The 21,989-nt window shown below is 39.9% G+C and overlaps 3 protein-coding genes across 3 annotated transcripts; 1 reads left to right on the forward strand and 2 right to left on the reverse strand.

Annotated features, from left to right (window-relative positions):
- The first annotated feature begins 486 nt into the window (after positions 1-486).
- LOC113679602 (organic cation transporter protein) lies at positions 487-11,566 on the forward strand. Its single transcript, XM_089196093.1, has 7 exons — positions 487-927; positions 2,095-2,522; positions 3,056-3,262; positions 4,211-4,345; positions 4,888-4,982; positions 5,072-5,180; positions 11,197-11,566. The coding sequence occupies exons 1-7, from the start codon at positions 580-582 to the stop codon at positions 11,213-11,215; spliced, it is 1,341 nt and encodes a 446-aa protein (XP_089052219.1). The 5' UTR covers positions 487-579; the 3' UTR covers positions 11,216-11,566.
- Positions 6,225-10,091, reverse strand: LOC149053810 (uncharacterized). The gene is made up of 4 exons (XM_089196097.1): positions 9,363-10,091; positions 8,788-9,063; positions 7,950-8,183; positions 6,225-7,485 (listed from the first exon to the last, which is right to left on the reverse strand). The coding sequence occupies exons 1-4, from the start codon at positions 9,421-9,423 to the stop codon at positions 7,145-7,147; spliced, it is 912 nt and encodes a 303-aa protein (XP_089052223.1). The 5' UTR covers positions 9,424-10,091; the 3' UTR covers positions 6,225-7,144.
- A 1,894-nt stretch (positions 11,567-13,460) lies between the features above and the next one.
- Positions 13,461-18,327, reverse strand: LOC113666264 (uncharacterized). Its single transcript, XM_089196101.1, has 5 exons — positions 17,973-18,327; positions 16,303-17,031; positions 15,820-16,089; positions 15,023-15,256; positions 13,461-14,548 (listed from the first exon to the last, which is right to left on the reverse strand). Exons 1-5 carry the CDS (start codon positions 18,250-18,252, stop codon positions 14,211-14,213), a joined length of 1,851 nt encoding a protein of 616 aa, XP_089052227.1. The 5' UTR covers positions 18,253-18,327; the 3' UTR covers positions 13,461-14,210.
- Between the last annotated feature and the right edge of the window lie 3,662 nt (positions 18,328-21,989).

A 21,989-nucleotide genomic window follows, 5' to 3' on the forward strand; every position in this document is an offset into this window, starting at 1 on the left:
CTTTCCTCAGCAATTGTATTTTTTATCTATGATCTCTTTAAGATAGGTAAGTTAACCCTTTCAGGCCCAAGATCTCATTAGTTATTCTCTGATTTAAATTCGAAGAATTCGGTATTGGATCAACTAATAATCCCCTACTTGATGTTTTTCTTTTTTTCTCATCACTTGTCTGCTCGATATTGTAAATATTGTGTTGATATTATGAGGAAAAAATCTGTCTTAGTCAGTTACGGAAGTAAAAGGATCAAGAAAGTGTGTCAAAATTTAAGTTTAAATTTTTTCTTGGTTAGTCATTTTCAATCCGTGTCGATCCTCTCCATTCTCAATTCTTCTTGTTTATTTTTTCATACATTTTTTTCCATTCAGTGGAGTTATTTCTTCATACAAAGCTTCTATTTCGTGGATTCGCTCATACTGACGCGAAATCTACTCATCGTCGAAAAGTACTTAACGTAGTTTGACCCAGCTCTTCTAATATTACCAGACTATCGCAAATCTGATCCGTTCACAAAGCAAACCGGCACAAAGGTTACCCCTCCCCGCCCGGCCCGGCTCTAACTTCTCTTCCTTCCTTCGAACATGGCCGGCTTGGATGTTGATTCGGTTTTGAGACGCATCGGCCAATTCGGTCCTTATCAGATTCGCATCTTAGCTCTGTTCACGTTCATCTTCTTCCCCATCACATATCAAACGCTGATCATGGTGTTTGTGGCGTACGAGCCTCCTTGGATGTGTGCTAAGCACAGCGTGGCATGTTTGGAATCAAATAACTCATCGCCTAACAGCTCTTCAGTAGAGAGTGCTGTTTACAGCACATCTACCAAACCCAAACAGCTTTATGAAAGAAGATGTTCTTTGAAGAGAAGCGACTGGAAGTTTGCTGAGTACGATCTCTATGAAGGACCACATGAGACTATTGTAAACGAGGTAAAAACAAGGTTTGTTGTTACAATGAAATTGATGCTGTAAGCAGAATTCGGGAGGGAAAGTAAGAAGACTTGTAATCGTATGTCACCGCGGCCTTACGCCCAGTTTCAGACAAAGTCTTTTCATTTCACTACCCCGCTGGAGACAAAAATCCGTTCTGGATTGCACCTTATCAGCCTCTTAGCCACCTCTAAAATATCCGGGAGGAATATCTAGAATTAACTGAAATATTTAGCAGTACTTCGCAACGCCACCAACATTCACACCTCGTTCAAGGCTTCTGATCTGAAAAGGCACCCTACTCCTGACGATAAATTGTAAACTTGCTTCAAAGCCATATCTTAGATCCAAGATCCATAAATCCCATCGCACCTCTGGGGCCCTGACGGAGATATGTTACGTTATAGATAACAGATGATTTCGTAAGGAAATATGTCACGACACTTTTTTTATTTCGGGGTCGTTGAAAATTGTCTTATATATATTGTATATATTAAGCAGCAATTATTTAGTGAAACCTTACACAAGCACACAGCTACTGGACCTTTGCCTGCTGGAAGCGTGTTCTTCTAATATACGCTCTAAGGGATTACGGTCCGAGACGGCGTCATGTAGTGCATATATATATATACAGTATTCTCAACTTGGTGCAAATCATTCTCGGATACTTCTCCGTGGACATTTTTGGTTCCAAGAATCGACTGTCGTTGTTTGGATCCCACGATCTAAACTTTAATCTAAGCGACGCGGTGATTCTCTGATGTTCCCCACCCGCCTACGATATACGAAGACTTGGACTCTGCGAGGAACAAAATGCTTAGTACTTGTTGCCAAACTGAACTAATTTCCCTCAAACACGCTTTTTCTTTACACACACTAGAGATAGTTGTGGGAGAAGACTAGATGCACATGTCTGCCGACCGACCCCTAAACGGCCTGCATTGTACGAGCGTGCACCCGTAATGGCATGTTAAACATGCAATTAGTTTCGTACCTAGACCTTTCACGGCCAATCAGCTGTAAGTAACGCCACACGATAGGATCTGCATACGACTGATTAACATACAATAACGTGAACCGTATATGGTAAATTTTCCTAAAATCCAACAACGTTCATCAAACCGCCGTTTTTTTTTGTTTTTTTGTTTGTTTGTTTGTTTTTTTTAGTTTGACTTGGTGTGTAGCCGTGGGATGCTGGGGTGGCTCGCAAATTCCATGCTGTTCATTGGCTGGGCAGTCGGTGCCATCGTGTTGGGTTTCATCGCCGACCGATATGGCCGAAAAAGTGTTCTGTTCCCTTCCGTGTTAATAGTGCTGCTGGTGACGTTTGCTATGGCGTTTGCTAAGGCGTTCTGGATCATTGCTGTTTGCCGAGTAATTATCGGGTTTTTCGAGGCTGGTTGTTTTCTGTCAATGTTCGTATTGGCCACCGAACTGGTTGGGCCTGAGAGGAGAGCACTAGCTGGGACCCTTGTTTGGTTCTACTTCACCGCAGCCCTAATGATTTTGGGACTGAAGGCCTTTTTTATTCGTAAACGGAGAACACTACTCATTGTATCATCAGCACCGTGGATTTTCATCCTCGTATTCTGGAGGTAAGTTAAAAATATTTGTCGCTTAAAATTTAGAAGTGATCAATATATAACATCTCTTCACAGTATCAATTCAATATCCAGAGAGTGGGTAATGAGAATAAACAGACCCATCAGGTCTAAGGTGTTTTCTTGATAGAATATCAACCTCTTTCCTTTGTGATTAAAAAAATTGTTATAATTAAATTTTTACGACTAACGGTTAGAAATTTTCAATTTCTACGCCTAACAGCTAATTTTTTAGCCGTTTTATGGCTGACGGTTAACCTCATTAAGACCCTTTGAGAAACCCGCGGGTGGGTTTGGTGTGGCGTCTGACTGGTTTAAGAAGCAAAGCTTGTAATCTGATGGTCCCTGCTTTAAATCCTCCCTCTTGCACTTATTGCATCTGTAAAAAGTTCAACTCTTTAAATGGCCAAATGGTCTGCCGACTTTCAATTAGGATTTTCACACTTACGTGTAATTTTACATTCGATACTCGATATAAACCCTCACTAGGTGTTTTAATCACCAAAAGTACTTCTCTTACCTCAAAGGTTCATTCCCGAATCAGTGAGGTGGCTTCTTGTTAAGGGAAAAAAAGAGGAAGCTCGAGAAATTTTGTCTAATGTCGCCAAAGTGAACAAGAAGGAGATGCCAAGCGAAGAACTACGTGTCCCAGTAACCACCGCGAGCAAGGGGATCTTTGAACTGTTTAAGACATGGAATATGGCAAAGTTATCTTTGATCCAGTGTTATGCTTGGTTAGTTATGAACAAAGCCTCTTCCCTAAACGTCTCCTCTTCCCACCACCTCCTTCCCCCTTCAACCCCAAGGTGTGGAGAAGAGTGCTCAGAGTTGGAATTCCCACTCCTCCCCCCTACCCACTTCAACCCTAGGGTGAAGAATAGAGTGCTAGAAGTTGAAATGCCCACTCCTTTCCCCCCTCCCCCCAGGGTGAGAAATAGAGTACTCTGAGACGGAATTCCCACTCCTCTCCCCCCTCCCCCCAGGGTGAGGAATAGAGTGCTCGGAGACGGAATTCCCACTCCTCTCACCCTACCCCTTTAAACCCCAGGGAGAGGAATAGAGTGCTCGGAATTGGAATTTCCACACTCCTCCCCCCTACCCCCTTCAACCCCAGGGTGAGGAATAAGAATGCTTGGGGTCGGAATTCCCACTCCTCCCCCTTCCCCCTTCAACCCCAGGGTGAGGAATAGAGTGTTCGGAGCTGGAATTCCCCACTCTCCCCCCCACTCCCCTTCCCCGTACGCCCTTCACCCCGAGGTGAGGAATGAGGAATAGAGTGCTCGGAGTTAGAATTCCCCGCTTTAACCCCAGGGTATGTGGCAGACGGCTCAGAGGCGGAAAAAAACTTAGGAACGTGGTTGGTTGTACATATCAAGACTAACTTTTTTAAGTTCTTCATTTGGAATCTGAGATGATCTTTTCTATCCTAGATATGCTCGTTGCTTCTTGGCGTATAATAACCATTTTATGTTTTTCCATCTCACAGAACCAATATTTGATGGTTTTGTTTAAGCTTGGGAAAGTAACACTATTGGGAAAGATCTACTCAAAGTTCGTTTTCAACCTCCATATTATTCTTCAAATTTGGAAGAATCAGCATTTTTTGAAGAACTGTCACAGTCTTATCGACTCATCTTCTTTTCCGTTGAAAGTTTTTTTTCTCCCCTAAATGTTTTGTTCAGGTTCGCGAACGGCATGGTGTATTACGGGCTGTCACTGAGTTCGGGAGAATTTGGAGGAAGTATCTATTTGAATTTCGTTCTGACGAGTTTGGTAGAAATCCCTGGAAATATACTGGTTATCCACAACTGTAACAGGTACTAGGACGGTTTAGTGATAATGAACAGAATTTTAGACGACAAATAGGTCAAATTTCTGCGCATGATCGAACTTTGAGGCACCCTTTCATCGTGTTCCTGTCAGCTGGTAGATCAACAAAATGCCTATGATAAAAGCTTTTTGTTAGCATAGTCTTGAATTTTTTTTTCTGCCTTTGTTCATCAGTCCTCTCTCAGATTTCTTTAAATGTTGATCGACAGCCAATGCCTCTTTTGTTTTTGTTTAGTATTTTGTGCTAAATCTTGTTCTGAAGCCGCCCAAAATTGACCCTCTTGTAATTGATTATCTTATGCATGACCGACGTTTGACCGCTCAGTCACTTTAAAAAGATTGATTTGATAACCAGCCGCTACTCGGCAATTGAGCCCACGCTCGTTCCCCGAAGACTCTTTACTCAAGGAGGAAGAGATTCCGGAATGGGCTGGGGAGAGCCAAATCGAGTCTATTGACAAGAATTCTTCCAACTTTTTTTCTCACTAGATAGGAAAGATCTTTTAAAACTAATTTGTTCTTTTTCCAGGTTTGGTCGTCGAAAAACGTTGGTAGCTTACATGGTTCTAGCAGGAGTCACTGTGGTAGCTGTTTCCTTGATCCCAAATGGCACTAACAACACAGGTATTTGAGAACTGAGGATATATTTTATACTGATATCAGTTCAAATTTCTCGTGAATTTTCACCAACCATTTAGTGTGTTTCTTTCCAGGTTACATCGCTGGTCGAGTGACGCTTGGCACTCTGGGTAAACTCTGTATTACTACATCTTTCAACGCTATTTACGTTTTCTCGGCTGAACTTTTCCCAACGATTGTCAGGTGAGATTTACAATAAAATTGGATAAAGGTTAAGCGATCTAGCCCCTACATGTGATTGACTTATAACCTCTTCGAACAAAATTCATACATTATCCACTGAACTTGTTAAGAGAGCAGAAAAACTTATCAGCTGTATGTGAGGCAGTTGGAAGAGTTTCTTTGTTCCAGGCTCTCAGTCAACGGAAACGAGCTAAATGTGGGCACACGAAAAATGGACCTCGCGAAATTAGCAGGATCCCAAAGAAAAATGTTTCCTTGACAACCACTTCAGCTGCATCCGCTTCCTCGTCATTTTTCGCGCGTCCCTGTTCTAGGCTATGAACCCTGCAATGGGGAAGGATGAATGGGAAAAGCCAGGTTAAATAGTGAAAGACGAAAGTGAATTGGTAAACGGGGAGTGGGTATGAAAAATGACAACAAATAATGAGAAAGGCGAGCGGAAAGGGAAAAATAGGAACGCGGGAGGGGAACGGGGCATGGGGCGAAACTACCTCTAAAGAAAGAATAGGGAAAAGAGAATCAAGAATAGCGGAGGAGGGAAAGAAAGAACGGACTGAAGTGTGTGTAACAGGCTCCACGAACGAGGAGCAAGGAATTTTTAAGTCAATTGTTCATTATTTCATCTCAGAAACAGCGGGATGGGTATGGTATCCGTGGCAAGTCGTATTGAGGCTTTGAACCTGATAAACGGGCTTATATAGAGTGAATTTTTTAGTTTGTTTGTTACTGATGTAAGCTGGCCGTAGAGAAGTAATTCCCACCTCGTCGAATTTTTAACTATCTTCGGTTCCGAATTTACGAGCACCGTCTGGAGGTCTAAAAAAAAACTGGAGGAAAATACGTCCTCTGTTCTTATTTTTTAATTTGGTGTCATTAACAATCACACTTTGATGAAGGTAATTGTATTTCACCGCCAAAGTGAGACACGAGCGTTGGTCTTGCGTCTCTTTCATTGGGAAAATACTTCAGTACAAATACTAATTTCAGGCAAAAGTACGGACGAAAAGCTGAGCAACACGAACGTCACAATGAAATAATAGAAAATGGAGTAATAGTGCAATTATAATCTTTTCATTCGATGGTTTCACAAATAATACGAACTGACATTTTGTCCATTGCTCATATATTTTCCCTCGCCCTTACTGGGCTCAGAAAAATACTGCGCTACTTGCAAATATCATCGTACAAGAAATATTTAATTGAAATTAAGCTATGCTTTTCGTGCAATTCACTGTACCTCTAATAACAAGGTACACAGAAACCTGGCCCTATCATAGTAGATATGAGAATCTCAGAAGACTCGATATGCAAATTTCGTGGCGTTAGAACGGCCAAGGGAGTCTGGGGAGAGCGTACATCCTTTTTTCGTACCCTCAACTACGACTAAAAATCATGGATAATATCCGTATACATAATTGAACAGTTTAGTGCTATTACCTAACCTGATCTGTTCAAGCTTTATCTTTGTGGCCATAACCCACAGGCAACCCAGTCTCCATTGTCAGGAAATAGGAATTCGTTTGCTTCAAGTAGTTTCATAAAACACTTCAACTTCATTAGGTCGAAATAGGTTGCATACATCTTATTAAAGATGGCGGATCAGTTGTTAGATAAAGCGGATCAATTTGGAGACAGTGGCTTGATTCTGCATCTTAGAATCATAGAATAACTGACAGCTTCGTACAGTCACTGCATATTCTTGTAATATTCTGCACAGTTTATCTACGAGTTTACCATAGCGTCACTTTCATTAATTTGCACGCTCACTCAAACGACTTAAATGATGATAACTGTATACATAATTGGACAGGTTTAGTGTTACTACCTAAACTGATCTGTTCAAGCTTTATCTCAGTTTGTGGCCTTAACCCACAGGCAACCCAGACAGAAACGTCTGTCTGCGTTGTTAGTAAATAGGTCTAAATAGGAGTTTTGAATATCATCGTTACTTCAGTTCGTTTGTTTCAAGTAGTTTCATAAAACACTTCAACTTCATCGAGTTGAAACTTGTCACTTCCTGCTAAGAATGATTTGGCGAAGGAGCTGCCATAACTGTGGCCAGATGGCGGACTGTAGGTGTGTCCAAGGTTTGAGGTAGATCTGATTGTGCGGGATGAGGCGTAACTGGCGATGAAAAGATCATGTCCTCCACCAAATACGGGTCCATATTTTGAACAACCGTATATGGAATTGCGACCAGAACTATATTGTCCTGTTTCAGACAGTTTCATTGGTGCCCAGCCTGGCTTGTTAACCAATGAGAACAAAAAGGCGCTCAAAGAGGACTGGTATTCACAATTGGAAACTAATAAACAAAATGGTAAAAAAGAGTCACAAACTATTTCAGTAAACTGAGATGAATGTGAATATTTGTAGCACTTGGCCAGAGGAACATCTAAAACAGTCGAGAAATTGCGTTTACGAGCGTCTTTAAGTTAACAACAACAATAAAACGAAGAGTTATTGAATGAATTTTCCACCGCTCGTTTGACTTCAACCTTTCTCAAGTGTAGAAGAAATTATTGCGTAAATACAGAGAACAGCTTTTCCTAATCGAGCATGATCTTGTGTCAAAATTTAATTACAATCAGATAATCAGACAACAGAAACTTTATGTCAGAGTTTCTTTTCCGGTTTAAGTTATGTTAGAGGAGAGACTTTAATTCGCTTACATATAGGTAACCGCGTGTAGTTTCAGATGTAAAAAAAGTGGAGGCATGTTTCACTTAAGAGAACAAATGAAGCGAAAGCATTCAATGATTCACTTACCCCATGATGTGCTGGTGTATCCACCAAAGATGTATTTTGCCACACGGATTATAGTCACTGTGGGCCCTTTGTTGTCACACTTTGAGTGGAAGGTAGTGCTGGCCCAACCATCCACTGATGCTCGCCAGCAGCGCTTCCAGTAAGAGGACTGGCTCTGCACAACAGGTCCTAACCAAAAACTCAAAGTGCGCAGGTAATGATCACTGTTTGCCAGTATTTCTGATTGCTCCAAACCTGAATTCAGAAAAGAAAGATATTACAGCCTGTTTTAATCGCTCAATTTTAAACAGTTCAATTTCGGTTTGGTCTCGGAACACAAATTAATCCCAAATAAGAGTGAATTAGCACAAATAGCAGCACATTTTACTTATTTATTTATTTGCCGATAGTTAGACTTGCTTGCCCAGTTCAGCTTTAAAGCTTGTTAAATGGGGCCTGTACAAATAATAATAAGGCCAGAACACAACACCCGTAGATATGTTCGCTACTCTTTGCGAGAAGTGTGAGGGTTCTTTAACGTCCCCTGCCAACCAGTACAGAGAGACGTAGGAGTTTCTCGTCTTTATCTGAGAGGGCTAAAAAGTTTAACTACTTGAAGATGTCACGGTAGCGGCAGCACGTTCTCCTCAGTTATTTTGAGACCCTGAGTGTGGAACCTTCGACTTACTGCACGGCAGTCCGGCGCTCCACACCATAAACTAACCATGGGCGGATTTAGGATATTTTTTAAATGCTGGATCCATTAAACAAACATGTCGTGTTATTAAGACAAGTGATACTTCCTTCCAATTACACATTTTTAGAGCTCTGCAGCAAAGGTAACTATAATAAATGATACCTCTCAATATTGCTGCAGTCACCGTAGTTGTTGTCTCTGCCAATCCGAAGCTGTTTCTAGCCCGGCAGATGAAATCTACTTTTATGTTTTCTTTAACCATTTTAAATAGAAGACATCCATCTTCTCGAAAAACAGGAAATGAGAAAGAAGACTTTTGGGCCTGGAACCATTCAACCTTTGGACGAGGAGAGCCTGAGGCCTCACAGCAGAGGGTTACATTGGTTCCTTGAAATGCACCAACCACTGAAGGGGGCCTGTTGGTAAATCTAGGCAGTTCTAAAGAAAGAAAAAAATCAATTCAGTTAACAGACACGAAACAAACTTGGTGAAAATCTTAAAAGTCTGAGAAAAAGATGGCGTGACAAAGCTTATCATAATAATTTCTCTCCTTGACAAGCAGCTTTACCAAAAACAAGGCACACCAGAATCATTCAGGTTATATTTTCTTGGTTGTAGAAAAGTCTTGACCCAGATTGGGGGGCATTACCTATTCTGAAAACATACGACACTGATGTCCTAACATTTCGGACAACTGAAAGCAAAGCTGAAAATCGCTCAAAAGTAAAAGACCCTACCTTTCACATGCAATCTGCTTATTGTTCGGAAGATTCCCAAACCAGTATGAGCTGTACACATATACAACCCAGCATGTGACCTTTCTACGCTGCCTATACGAATCGCATCATCTTCCACAATAGCATCAGATAGAGTACCTCCAAGTTTACGCCACGTTATCTTTGACGAGAGATGGCCTTGAACCCAACAGTAAAATATTACAGGCTTGTGCACAAAGACTTCCTGAGATACTGGATATACACTGATCTTCAGTGGAACAACACATTCTCCCTTTGGTCCCTGAATACCAACCAATCCTCTGCTGCCTTCGCTTCCTTTTAAGCCAATAGATCCCTTTTCTCCTTGACGACCCTTCGTTCCAGTCTCTCCTCTAATCCCGGGCGCTCCAACAGACCCTTTGTCGCCCTTGTCGCCTTTTACTCCCTGAGGTCCCACAGGTCCTCTTTTACCACTGGCGCCTGGAGCTCCGATTGGACCCGGAGGACCTCGTGAGCCGGTTTTGCCTGTGGCTCCTTTTTCTCCTTTGTACCCTGGATACCCGTGGGCACCTGGAGGACCTGGAGGTCCTGTCTGACAAATTTTGTTGTTGACACTGCAGGACTGATTGAACTTATTGTTAATTTCCTAGCGGACTTGCTGCAGAGTTATTGTTCCTGCAGCAACACTTCTTCTCTCTCTTTTATGATCACGGGTAACTGATGACACACTTCCTACTTTGCTTTCAAAACCTGTAGAAGTTACGATAACAAATATTTCTTATGGGATCAATGAAATAATGCATTTTAAAATTTGAAGGAATAAGCTGAATTGATGTCGTCGTTTATCAATTGATGTTTACGGTGAAGAGAAAGAAAATAGAAAATTGAGACAAAAGAAAAATACGCAAGTATTTAAACTTTCATATGCTCATAAAATCGGTGCAAAAATGACAAACTCAACATTGACTCGAGTCAGCGTCAGAGTTAAAGAACAGAAGAGAAATTCATAAAAGGAACTTTTTACTTCTAAAAATTTTGCTGAAAAATAGCCCGAGGGCTGTCTGAAGCTGCCTTTAGTCCTGAGACTTTTCAGCTGCATGAGAGATTTTAAGCAAGCTCATTGAGCATCGCGCTCAAAGTCTTGTTCGCAAAATATAGATAACAATTATACTTTCGTCAAAATTTCGGTGCCAAAAAATGATGGTAATCAAACACGTTAGTCTAAGAGAATGAGAATGTATACTGCTGGTTTTCAGGAAGTTAAAACAGTAGGAGTTATAACTTTGATTTAGTTCAACAAAATGTTACCTGATCCAATCTGTATTCTTCGGTGGCCTGACGCAGGAATGCATGTAACCCTACATTAGCGTAATGTGAAAGCAGATGTTTTCGATAACCATACAGTTTCTTGAGTGATGCGAAACAATAACAAAAACGTTCACTTGTTGATTACCTTAGGCGTGTTCTTTCGCTTAACGCTTGTGAAAAAAGAAAAATAAATGAGATTTTAGGCGCCGGTCAGTTGAGTTTGACCTTTTACAAAAATATCTTTGGCAGTAGGATAACATACAAATAAAATACAACTTAAGATAGATTTTCGCTGTCTTATTTCACAATCAACGGCAATAGAATTATAGCGAGTGTTCTGTTTATAGAATTGAGTGACGAACTAACGATGGATCCGTTTGTGCTGTGATGCAGTATAGTGTTGGTTATTAAAAGCTAACAGAACTGATGTACGTGTAACCAATGACTCACCAAACATAACATCAGGCTTTTCCTTTCTCCTTGCTGTGGATGCAGTTTCATAAATTTGTAACCTCTTCTTCACTATTCTCTCTATGTTTGTTTTCAGGTCATCGTCAATCCGCTGAATTCGGTTTTCAAGCCTTGTTTCCAGCGCTTTCGAATTGTTGTACACAAACTCGATCCTCATAAACAACAATGTCACAAGAGTCAAAGAAGTCACTGAAATAGCCACGGAAATTCTGCTCATATTTTCGGTAGATTTCGTGCGGACGTTCCTCTTTGCATCCATTTCTGTATCGGCGATCTTTAAAACAGGAGGAATACAGTTCGTTGGCGGGGACTGATGTAGCTCAGAAACGTTAGTTAAGTTGAAACTACCCTCTCAGCGCTGAGCTGTTTACGCGTACTCACTATAGCTTAAAATATCACTTACACATTTGTAAGACAATACAGATTAAATTTCTTAAGAGGAGGTCTTTGACCGAATATTTTTTAAGAGCAGGGTGAGTCTGAAATAGAAGTGAAAAGAAAGTGAATAATTAGATGGAGGAAGAAAAACGTCTGCATACTCATTGACAATACTCCCATCGTAGACGTCAGCTTTTCAGATTTCTCTGAGACAGGTTACCCCTTGAGGCTACGATGATTTATCATTAAGGATGCGAATAAGACTTAAATGAGGTTGAAAGCTCAACACTTGTTTTGGGGATGACCTTAAGCTTGAAGCTTCGCCCTAAAGTTATCCCCACGTTGGCTTTGTTCCGGGGAAAAACGATGCACGAAATTCAAAACGGGAGTCGCAAATTAAGGCTAAGTTGAAAACATTAACTAAGCCATCAAATTTGACTGAAGGTTTCAGAAATAACTTTACAGACTACTCTACACGAAGCGCTACAGCAAATGTTCTTTGAATGTTTTTCAAATGTATTTTGATACTTCTGGCTAGGTAGAAAAACAAATACAGTGTTACCTTATACAACTAAACGGATATTTCCATGGAGGAATAAAACTATGATGATGGAAAACCTATATTTTCCGATGGAATCTTTTCGTGTGTATTAGTCACACACGTTGCACAAGTCATAATGTTTCGCCCGTGACAGGTGCAGTATTTTTAAGAGAAGTAAATATTCCAGCACTGAAAAAAGTCGGCGTTAATCCAGCTGAATTCGTTGAGGTATTGAAACGTTTTATAGCTATCCGTGTTGCTCAGTAGTAAAACAAACACTTTCTTCTGTTGCAGATACAAGAAATCATGAAATCGGTTACCTTATTTTGTATCTGGTTGGTTAAATTAAAAAAAAAAGTATTCTGGATCACTTACAGCTCACATATGAAATTCGTTTAAGATCACCAGCAATTCTAGGCCGGCGATATTCAAAAAAGTTAACTGTAACTTTAACTGGACTAGACGTGAACTCTTTATGCAGATACTACCTTTGAGCTGCAATTCATCTGTTTAAGCGGAGAAGTCCAGTCACTGATGTTTGTAGAGGAACAAGATGTATCAAGCTTTTGTTAAAAGGAATAGATAGATTTTACTTTCGTATGCAATTTACCTCAATAAGAGATTTATTGGCAAATAAATGTCAAAATGAATCCAACGAGCGCTTTCTGTTGTAAAAATGGTAGACACAGTCTCCCTCTCATATCTACGATATGCCTAATTTCACCAGTATTAAATTGTAGCATTTCCTTTTTCCTTCGGATCGGATCCACGCATGCCCACCTGAAACTACTCTCTTACATTTTTTTCGAATTCAAGTTGCCCCACATGAGAGCTATAGATTCGTGTTAATAATCACGGCCTGCTCGCAACCGTAGAAAAGATGCACACCTAATAAACGCGCGTATAAATTGAATTTTTTAGGTTTTAAGTTTTCTGCCTCGTCGATTCTGAAACCAAAGGACCGTCTGGAGGCTTAGAAGAAAATCGGCGAAAAATACGTCCTCTGTTCTTATGTAAATTTGTGTGATTATCAACTAAACGTTGAGGAAGGTAAGTGTTGGTCTTGCGTCTCTTTCATTGGGCAAATAGTTGACTCTTGTCAGGTTTTCAAACTTTCATACGGCATCTCATTCACTATGACGTCATTTATCATCTAAGGGTAACGGAACGTGCACAATATGTCACGACATTTCATTCTGGAACAAGACAAAAGCACAAGCGGAAAGCTGAGCAACACAAAGGTCACACTGAAATAATAGAAATGGAATAATAGTGCAATTATAAATTTCTCCATCGATGGTTTGGCAAATAATACGAACTGACATTTTGCTCATCGCTCTTATTTTCCCTCGCCCTTATTGGGCTCAGAAAAATACTGCGCAACACGCAAATATCACCGCGCAAGAAATATTCAATTGGAATTAATCTATCCCTCTCGTGCGATTTTATTATACCTCTGATAACAAAGTACACACAAACCTGGTCCCTTTTTACTTGTGGATATGAGAATTCGATGAGCAAATTTTTTAGCGTTAGCACGGCCAAAGGAGACTGGGGAGAGCATACATCTTATTTTGGCACACTCTCCTACGACTATAAAATGATAGTATCCGTATGCATAATTGTTCAGTTTTGCGTTTATCACGGCCTGATCTGTTCAAGCTTAGTCTTTGTGGCCATAAGCCACAGGCAACCCTGTCTCCATTGTCTTTAAAAAGGAATTTGTTTCCTTCAAGTAGTTTCATAAAACACTTCAACTTCATCAGGTCGAAATAGGTTGCGTAAATCTTATTAAAGATGACGGACCGATGTTAAATAAAGTAGATCAATTCGGAGATAATGGCTTGATTCTGTATCTTAGAATCACAGAATAACTGACAGCTTACTACAATCACTGCATATTTTTATAACATTCTGCACAATTAATACCCGAGTTCACTATAGCGTCACTTTGATCAATTTACGCTCTCTCTCTCCAACGACTAAAAATGATGATACCTGCATACAAGATTGGACAGTTTAGTGCTACCACCTAAACTGATCTGTTCAAGCTTTATCTCAGCTTGTGGCCATAACCAACAGGCAACCCAGAAAGAAACGTCTCTCTGGATTGTTAGTAAATAGGTCTAAATAGGAGTTTTAAATATCATCGTTACTTCAGTTCTTTTACTTCAAGTAGTTTCATAAAACACTTCAACTTCGTCAGGTTGAAAGTTGTAACTTCCAGCTAAGAATGATTTGGTGAAGGATTGTAAATAACTGTGGCCAGATGGTGGACTGTAGGTGTATCCAAGGTTTGAGTAAGAATTTGTGTTGGAAGAGGCGTGGTTCTTAACGCTGACATCGTGTCCTCCACCAAATGTGGGTCCATAGCTTGAACAACCGTTTATGGAATGGCCACCATGACGATGCTTTCCTGTTTGAGACAGTTTCTTTGGTGCCCAGCCAGGCTTGTTAACCAATGAGAACAAAAAGGCCTTTGAACTGTACTGGTATTCACAGTTGGAAACTAATAAACAAAATGGAAAAAAAGAGTCACAAACTATTTCAGTAAACTGAGATGAAGGTGAATATTTGTAACACTTGGCCAGAGGGACTTTTATAACGATAGAGGAATGGTGTTTACGAGCGTATTTTAGTTAACAACCACAATAAAACGAAAAGCTATTGAATACATTTTCTACCTCCTTTTGAGTTCAACCCTTCTCTATGGTAGAAGAAATTATTACGTAAATACAGGGAACAGCTTTTCCTAATCGAACACGATCTTGTGTCAAAATTTAATTCCAATCAGATAATCGGACAAAAGAAACTTTATGCCAGAGTTTCTTTTCAGGTTCAAGTTTTTTTAGAGGACAGACTTTAAGTCGCTTACCGTGAGTTCTTGAAAAGAATTAATCGCGTGTGGTTTCAAATGTTAAAATGTGGACGCATGTTTCACTGAGTTAAAAAAAAACCCGAAAGCATTTGATGATTTACTTACGCCATGATGTGCTGGTGTATCCACCAAAGATGTATTTCCCAACACGAATAATGGTCACTGTCGGCCCTTTGTTGTCACATTTTGAATGGAAGGTAGTGCTGGCCCAACCATGCACTGATGCTCGCCAGCAGCGCTTCCAGTAAGAGGACTGGCTTTGCAGAACAGGTCCTAACCAAACTCTCAAAGTGCGCAGGTGATGATTATTGCTTGCCAGTATTACTGATTGCTCCAAACCTGAAAAAGAAAGGTATTACAGCCTGTTTTAATCGCTCAATTTGGAAGGGAGTGAATCAGCACAAATAGCAACAAATTTTATCTATTTATTTATTATATTAATTTATTTATTTGCGATACTTAGACTTGTTGGCCCAGTTCAGCCTTAAAGCTTGTTAAATAGGGCCTGTATAAATAATAACAAGGCCAGAGCATAATACCGGGAGATATGTTCGCTACTCTTTGCGAGAAGTGCGTGGTTCTTTAACGTACCCTGCTAACTAGTACAGAGAGACGTAGGATTTTATAGTCTTTATCCGAGAAGACAACGATGTTTAACTACTTGCAGATGTCAAGGTAGTAGCAGCATATTCGCCTCAGTTATTTTAAGATCCCGAGTGTGGAACCCTCGACCTTTCGCATGGCAGTCCGGCGCTCTACACCATAAACTAACCAAGTGCGGTTTTGGGATATTTTTTTAAATGTTGGACCCATTTAACAAACATATTGCGCTATTGAGACAATTGACACTACCTTCCAACCACATATTTTCAAAGCCTTGCAGCAAAAGTAATAAATAATACCTCCTAATACTTCTGCAATCACTGTTGTTGTTGTCTCTGCCAATCCGAAGCTGTTTTTAGCCCGGCAGATGAAATCTACGTCTTCTTTAACCATCTTAATGTGAAGACATCCATTTTCCTGAAAAACAGGAAATGAGACAGAAGACTTTTGGGCCTGGAACCATTCTACGTTTGGACGAGGAGAACCTGAGGCCTCGCAGCAGAGGGTCACATTAGTTCCTGGAATTGCACCAACCACTGTAGGAGGCCTGTTGGTAAATTTAGGTGGCTCTGAAGAAAGAAAAAAAACCAATTTAACAGGCACAAAACAAGCTTGGTGAAGATCTTAAAATGTTATATTCAGTTTATATTTTCTTGGTTGTAGAAAAGTCTTGATTCATAGACCTGAATAACCATGATGATTATGTTGGGGGCATTACCTATTACCCATTACCTGTAACTGAATGCAAAAGCTGAAAATCGCTCAAAAGTGAAAGACCCTACCTTTTACATGCAATCTGCTTAATATTTGGAACATTCCCAAACCAGTGTGAGCTGTACATGTGTACAACCCAGCATGTGACCTTTGTACGCTGCTTATTCGAAGCGCACCATCTTCCGCAGTAGCATTAGATAGAGTACCTCCAAGTTTACGCCACGTTATTTTGGACGACAGATGGCCTTGAACCCAACAGTAAAATATTACAGGCTCGTCCGCAAAGACTTCCTGAGATACTGGATACACACTGATCTTCAGTGGAACAACACATTCTCCCTTTGATCCCTGAATACCAACCAATCCTCTGCTGCCTTCGCTTCCTTTTAAGCCAATAGATCCTTGTTGTCCTTGACGACCCTTCGTTCCAGTCTCTCCTCTAATCCCGCGCGCTCCAACGGACCCTTTGTCGCCCTTGTCGCCTTTTACTCCCTGAGGTCCCACAGGTCCTCTTTTGCCACTCGCGCCTGGAGCCCCGATAGCACCCGAAGGGCCTCGTGAGCCGGTTTTCCCTGTGGCTCCTTTTTCTCCCTTGTACCCTGGATAACCGAGGGCACCTGGAGGACCTGGAGGTCCTGTCTGACAAATCTTGTTGTTAACACTGCAGGATTGATTGAGTTTGTTGTTAATTTCCCGGCGGACTTGCTGCAGAGTTATTGTTCCTGCAGCAACATTTCTTCTCTCTCTTTGATAATCACGGATAACTGATGACACATTTCTTACTTTGCTTTCAAAACCTGCAGAAGTTACGATAACAAATATTTATTATGGGATCAATGAAATGCATCTTCAAGTGCGAAAGAATAAGAAGAATTGATGTAGTCGTTTATCAATCCATGTTTGCGGTGATGAGAAAAAATGAGAAAATGGAGACAAAAGAGAAATACGCAAATGTTAAAACCTTCATATGCTCCTAAAACTGGCGCAAAAATAAATAACAAAAAAAAAAAGAAGGAACCTTTTACTTCTATAAATTTTGTTCAAAAATAGCCCGAGGGCTGTCTGAAGCTGCCTTTAGTCACGAGACTTTTTAGCTGAGAGTTTCAGGTAAGTTCATTGACCATCGGAGTATTCGCCAAAAAGTCCTGTTCGCCAAATATAGTCAACAGCACTACTGTTGTCAAAATTTCGGTGCCATAAAATGGTGGTGATCAAATACGTTAGTCCAAGAGAATGAGAATGTATACTGTTGTGTTTCAGGAAGTTAAAACAATAGGAGTTATAACTTCGGTTTGGTTCAACAAAATGTTACGTGATCCAATCTGCATTCTTCAGTGGTCTGATACACGAATGTATGTCACGCTACACTACCGTAATGTGAAAGCAGATGTTTTCGATAACCATACAGTTTCTTGAGTGAAGCAAAACAATAAAATGTTCACTTGCTGATTACCTTCCGCGTGTTCTTTCGCATAAAGCTTGTGAAAAGAGAATAATAATTCAGATTTTAAGCGTCAGTTGAGTTTGACCTTTTCCAAAAATACCCTTGGCAGAAGGATAACAAATAAAATACAACTTAAGACAGATTTTCGTTCTGTATACTCGTATAGCGAGTATTCTATTTATAAAATTGAGAGGCAAACTAACGATAAAATCATTTTGTGCTGTGATGCTGTATATTATAGTGTTGATTATTAAAAGCTAACAGAACTGATGTACGTGTAGCCCAATAACTCACCAAATATAACATCAGGCCTTTCCTTTCTCCTTGTTGTGGATGCAGTTTCATAAATTTGTAACCTCTTCTTCACTGTCCTCTCTATGTTTGTTTTCAGGTCATCGTCAATCCGCTGAATTCGGTTTTCAAGCCTTGCTTCCACCGCTTTCGAATTGTTGTACACAAACTCGATCCTCATAAACAACAATGTCACAAGAGTCAAAGAAGTCACTGAAATAGCCACGGAAATTCTGCTGATCTTTTCACTAGATTTCGAGCAGACGTTCCTCTTTGCATCCATTTCTGTATTGGCGATCTTTAAAACAGGAGGAATATAGTTCGTCAGCTGGGACTGATGTAGCTCCAAAACGCAAGTTAAGATGAAACTACCCTTTCAGCGGTAAGCTGTTTCAGTGTACCCCGTGACATCTTAAAATATCACTTATACAGTTGTCAGACAAATTAGATTAAATTTCTCAAGAGGAGGTCTTTGACCGAATTTTTTCAGGTGCAGGGAAGAGTCTGAAATAGAAATGAAAGGAAAATGAATAATCAGATGGAGGAAGAAAAACGTCTGCATACTTATTGACAATACTCCCATCGCAGATGTCAGTTTTTCAAATTTCTCTGAGACAGATGACCCCTTGAGGCGACGATGATTTATCATTAACCCTTTAACTCCCAACATCTCGTTAGTAATTCTCCCCACTGTCTGCCATAAAATACTTATGATTTCAATTTGGAGAATTTGGTATTGGGGTTCAACTTGTAGTCCCCTAACTGAGTTTTTCTTTTTTCTCCTCACTTGTCTGCTTGATTCTGTGTTGATACTGTAAGGAGAAATTATGTCTTGGTCACTCTTTGGAGTTAAAAGGTAAAGGGTGCGTAATAAGACTTAAATGATGTTAAAAGCTCAGTACTTGTCTTGGAATGAATATAGTTTCTTTAACAAAATGTTTTGGGGATGACCTTAAGCTAGAAGTTTCGCTCTGAAGTTTTTTTTCACGTTTGCTTTGTTCCGGAGAAAAAATGATGCACGAAATTCAAAAAAGGAATCGCAAATGAAGGCTTAGTTGAAAACATTGACTAAGCTATCAAATTTGACTGAAGGTTTTAGAAATCACCTTTCAAACTACTCTACACGAAGAGCTACAGCAAATGTTCTTTGAATGTTTTTCAAATGTATTTTAATATTCTTGGGTAGGCAGCAAAGCAAATATAGTATTACCTTACACAGCAAAACAGATATGTCCATGGAAGAACAAGACTATGATGAAGGCAGGTAAATGAATCATTCTTCCAGTCTGTTTCACGGAATGGCTTTGGCCAGTAAGATCATGCAGGTGTTTTTTATCAGTATAGCTTTGCCCCAGCTTGCGCAGAAGTATCAGGTTTACCAAAGGAATACAGGAAGAAGGGTAGAATAGGAAAAAAAAAGATGTATTTCACCGAAAAGAGCTTTTCAATGGATATACTTAGCAACATGATATTTTGGAGGGGTACAGGTGCAAACCTATCTCTGGCGAAAAATGAAGCAGGCACGTTCACTTGCTCGGGTAAAATGCTGTTACTGGATTTAAAGAACCCAAAAGCTCCACTCTTTTCCTTTTAAATGTTTATTACAAAATTTTAATGTCAGAGATGGACATTTTCCTATGGAAGTTGCTACGAAAGTGTTGTACCTTGTTCAAATTTCTCACTTTTTCTGGAATTCACCTTTAGCCGCTTACAGCAAGGCGTGCTAAACTTTAAAGACTCTTGTAATAAATCCTACAGATATTTGATTTAAAGAGAAAATAAAGTAAGTTTTGATCTCTGAGAGAAGTGTTCAGACTGCAGCAAGGGTTTAATCTTCAAAGATTGTTAAATTGTACCACAATTTTTTGTTGTTACGTGTGTAATGTAGTTTTTCACAAAGTTTTTGTATGTGTTGGCCATACTCTTCCTCCACTATAAATATGCAATTTACCTTAATCCAGTTCCTTCTCATATTTAGCTGCGTAGTTATTCCAGGTGCTGGTACCCTCTAATTATTATAATACTGATCAGCAGAAAAATGGCTCCTGTAATTAGTCATTTTCTATGCAATACATTGCTAATACTTGATAAAGAGTACAATAAAAATGGTTTTGTTGTTGTTGTCGTTGTTGTCAACTTTTATATTGGCTGGTGATATTTCAGCACTATTGGGTTGCAGCAGTTTATAATGTCATGGTTGTAGCACTTGCACTCAGGACTTTGATCAAGGAACTAATCGATGCGTAAAGCCTATCAACCAGCATCGACTTGATGCACTCGACTTAGTTTCCTGACTCAAGTCCGTAACATTCCGTAACCGGGTTTCTCTTCGTAGTTTTCTGTTTCTTCAGCTTTCTGTTATAACATTCTGTACGTGTGCACGCCGTAAACGGTATATACAATGCGGCCCAAACAGTTATTCCGACCTCTTGACAGTATTTTCACAATTAGCCAAATCTCTTTGTCAACTACTGAGTCAAACAACTTACTGTGCAACCCCCGGAGAAAAAGAAATAAAGGGATGTTTAATAATCAATAAAAAATTATCACTATTTCAAACAAAACTTTTCATTCAATGAGTCCGTTAGAACTTGCTCGACGAAATTATCTATACCCAATTTTTGTTGTTGTTGGTTTTTTTTTATTGTTAAAGAAGTCTGTTGATGTGGTTGAGTGTTTCAGTTATTTGATTTAAATATCCAGGTCTTTTTTTAATGACTGATATGTGATAGTACCGAGTGTGTATCTCTGACAGAGGAAACCTTTGAACAATATGTATTAAGGCCCGAAATCTAAGCCGCGTCGGGAAATCTTTAGATTTGGTAGCTTCGTGTATGAATCTTCAAAATACAAATTGAAGCAAATCAAATGATTGTCAAATTTTCCTTTATTCCTCCCTCCATGCATTTCCAATACACACCAATGGATTCCGATGGAAAACGTGGTTATCCGATGGAATAGGCAAAATTCTATTGGTGACACCTTCCTACGGAAGTAAGATAACCGGAAGTCACGACGGGAAAGAGTACCGGAAGTCAGATAAATATTGGGGAGGGCAGAAATGTTGTCCGATGGACTCCATCGATATCCATTCGTCGGATGGAATCCAATGGAGTCCATCCATGTCCATCGGAATAACTAGAAGTGTAGTGGTAAACCTAAACTCAGACAACGAACTGACATTTCGCCCATTGCTCATATTTTCCCTCTCGCCTACGGAGCTCGGAAAAATACTACTCAACTGGCAAATATTATCGTGCAAGAAAATTTCAATTGGCTACTCGAGCGATTTTATAGTACCCCTAATAACAAAGTTCACACAAACCTGGCCCTTTTTTAATTGTGGATATGAGAATCTCAGGAGATTCGATATGCAAATTTCGCGGCGTTGGCACGGTCAAAGGAGTCTGGGGAGAGCATACATCTTATTTTTGTACCCTTACCTAAAAATGCTAATATCCGTATACATAATTGAACGATTTAGTGCTGTTACCTAACCTAATCTGTTCAAGCTCTATCTTTGTGGCCATAATCTACAGGCAACCCTGTGTCCATTGTCAGTAAATAGGAATTCAATTGCCTCAAATAGTGTAATAAAACACTTTAATTTCATCAGGTCGAAATACGTTGCATATATCTTCTTACAGATGGCGGACCGATTGTTATATAAAGCAGATCAATTTGGAGATGATGGCTTGATTCTGTGTCTTAGAATCACGGAATAATTGACAGTTTGGAACAATCAATGCATATTCTTATAATATTCTGCACAGTTTATCCACGAGTTCACCATAGCGTTACTTTAATCAATTTGCGTACTCTCTCCAACGACTAGATATGATGATACATGTTAACATAATAGGACAGTTCAGCGCTACTACCTCAACTGGTCTGTTCAAACTTTATCTTAGTTTGTGGCCTTAACCCAGAGACAACCCAGACAGAAACATCTGTCTCGATTGTTAGTAAATAGGCCTAAATAGTAGTTTTGAATATCATCGTTACTTCAGTTCGTTTATT

This window comes from Pocillopora damicornis, chromosome 1 (genome assembly GCF_964200805.1).
Source record: "Pocillopora damicornis chromosome 1, jaPocDami1.2, whole genome shotgun sequence".
Classification (NCBI taxonomy): Eukaryota; Metazoa; Cnidaria; class Anthozoa; order Scleractinia; family Pocilloporidae; genus Pocillopora; species Pocillopora damicornis.

Excerpts from the sequence above, each read along its gene's own strand:
- LOC113679602 (XM_089196093.1), top strand. The coding sequence starts at position 580 with ATGGCCGGCTTGGATGTTGATTCGGTTTTGAGACGCATCGGCCAATTC. Across the intron at positions 2,523-3,055 it reads TTCATCCTCGTATTCTGGAG|GTTCATTCCCGAATCAGTGA; the intron begins GTAAGTTAAAAA and ends CTTACCTCAAAG. Across the intron at positions 4,983-5,071 it reads AAATGGCACTAACAACACAG|GTTACATCGCTGGTCGAGTG; the intron begins GTATTTGAGAAC and ends GTTTCTTTCCAG.
- LOC149053810 (XM_089196097.1), bottom strand. The coding sequence starts at position 9,423 with ATGTGTACAGCTCATACTGGTTTGGGAATCTTCCGAACAATAAGCAGA. Across the intron at positions 8,184-8,787 it reads GACTGCAGCAATATTGAGAG|GTTTGGAGCAATCAGAAATA; the intron begins GTATCATTTATT and ends TTCTGAATTCAG. Across the intron at positions 7,486-7,949 it reads ATACACCAGCACATCATGGG|TTTCCAATTGTGAATACCAG; the intron begins GTAAGTGAATCA and ends TTTGTTTATTAG.
- LOC113666264 (XM_089196101.1), bottom strand. The coding sequence starts at position 18,252 with ATGGATGCAAAGAGGAACGTCTGCTCGAAATCTAGTGAAAAGATCAGC. Across the intron at positions 17,032-17,972 it reads AAGGCCTGATGTTATATTTG|GTTTTGAAAGCAAAGTAAGA; the intron begins GTGAGTTATTGG and ends TAACTTCTGCAG. Across the intron at positions 15,257-15,819 it reads GATTGCAGAAGTATTAGGAG|GTTTGGAGCAATCAGTAATA; the intron begins GTATTATTTATT and ends TTTCTTTTTCAG.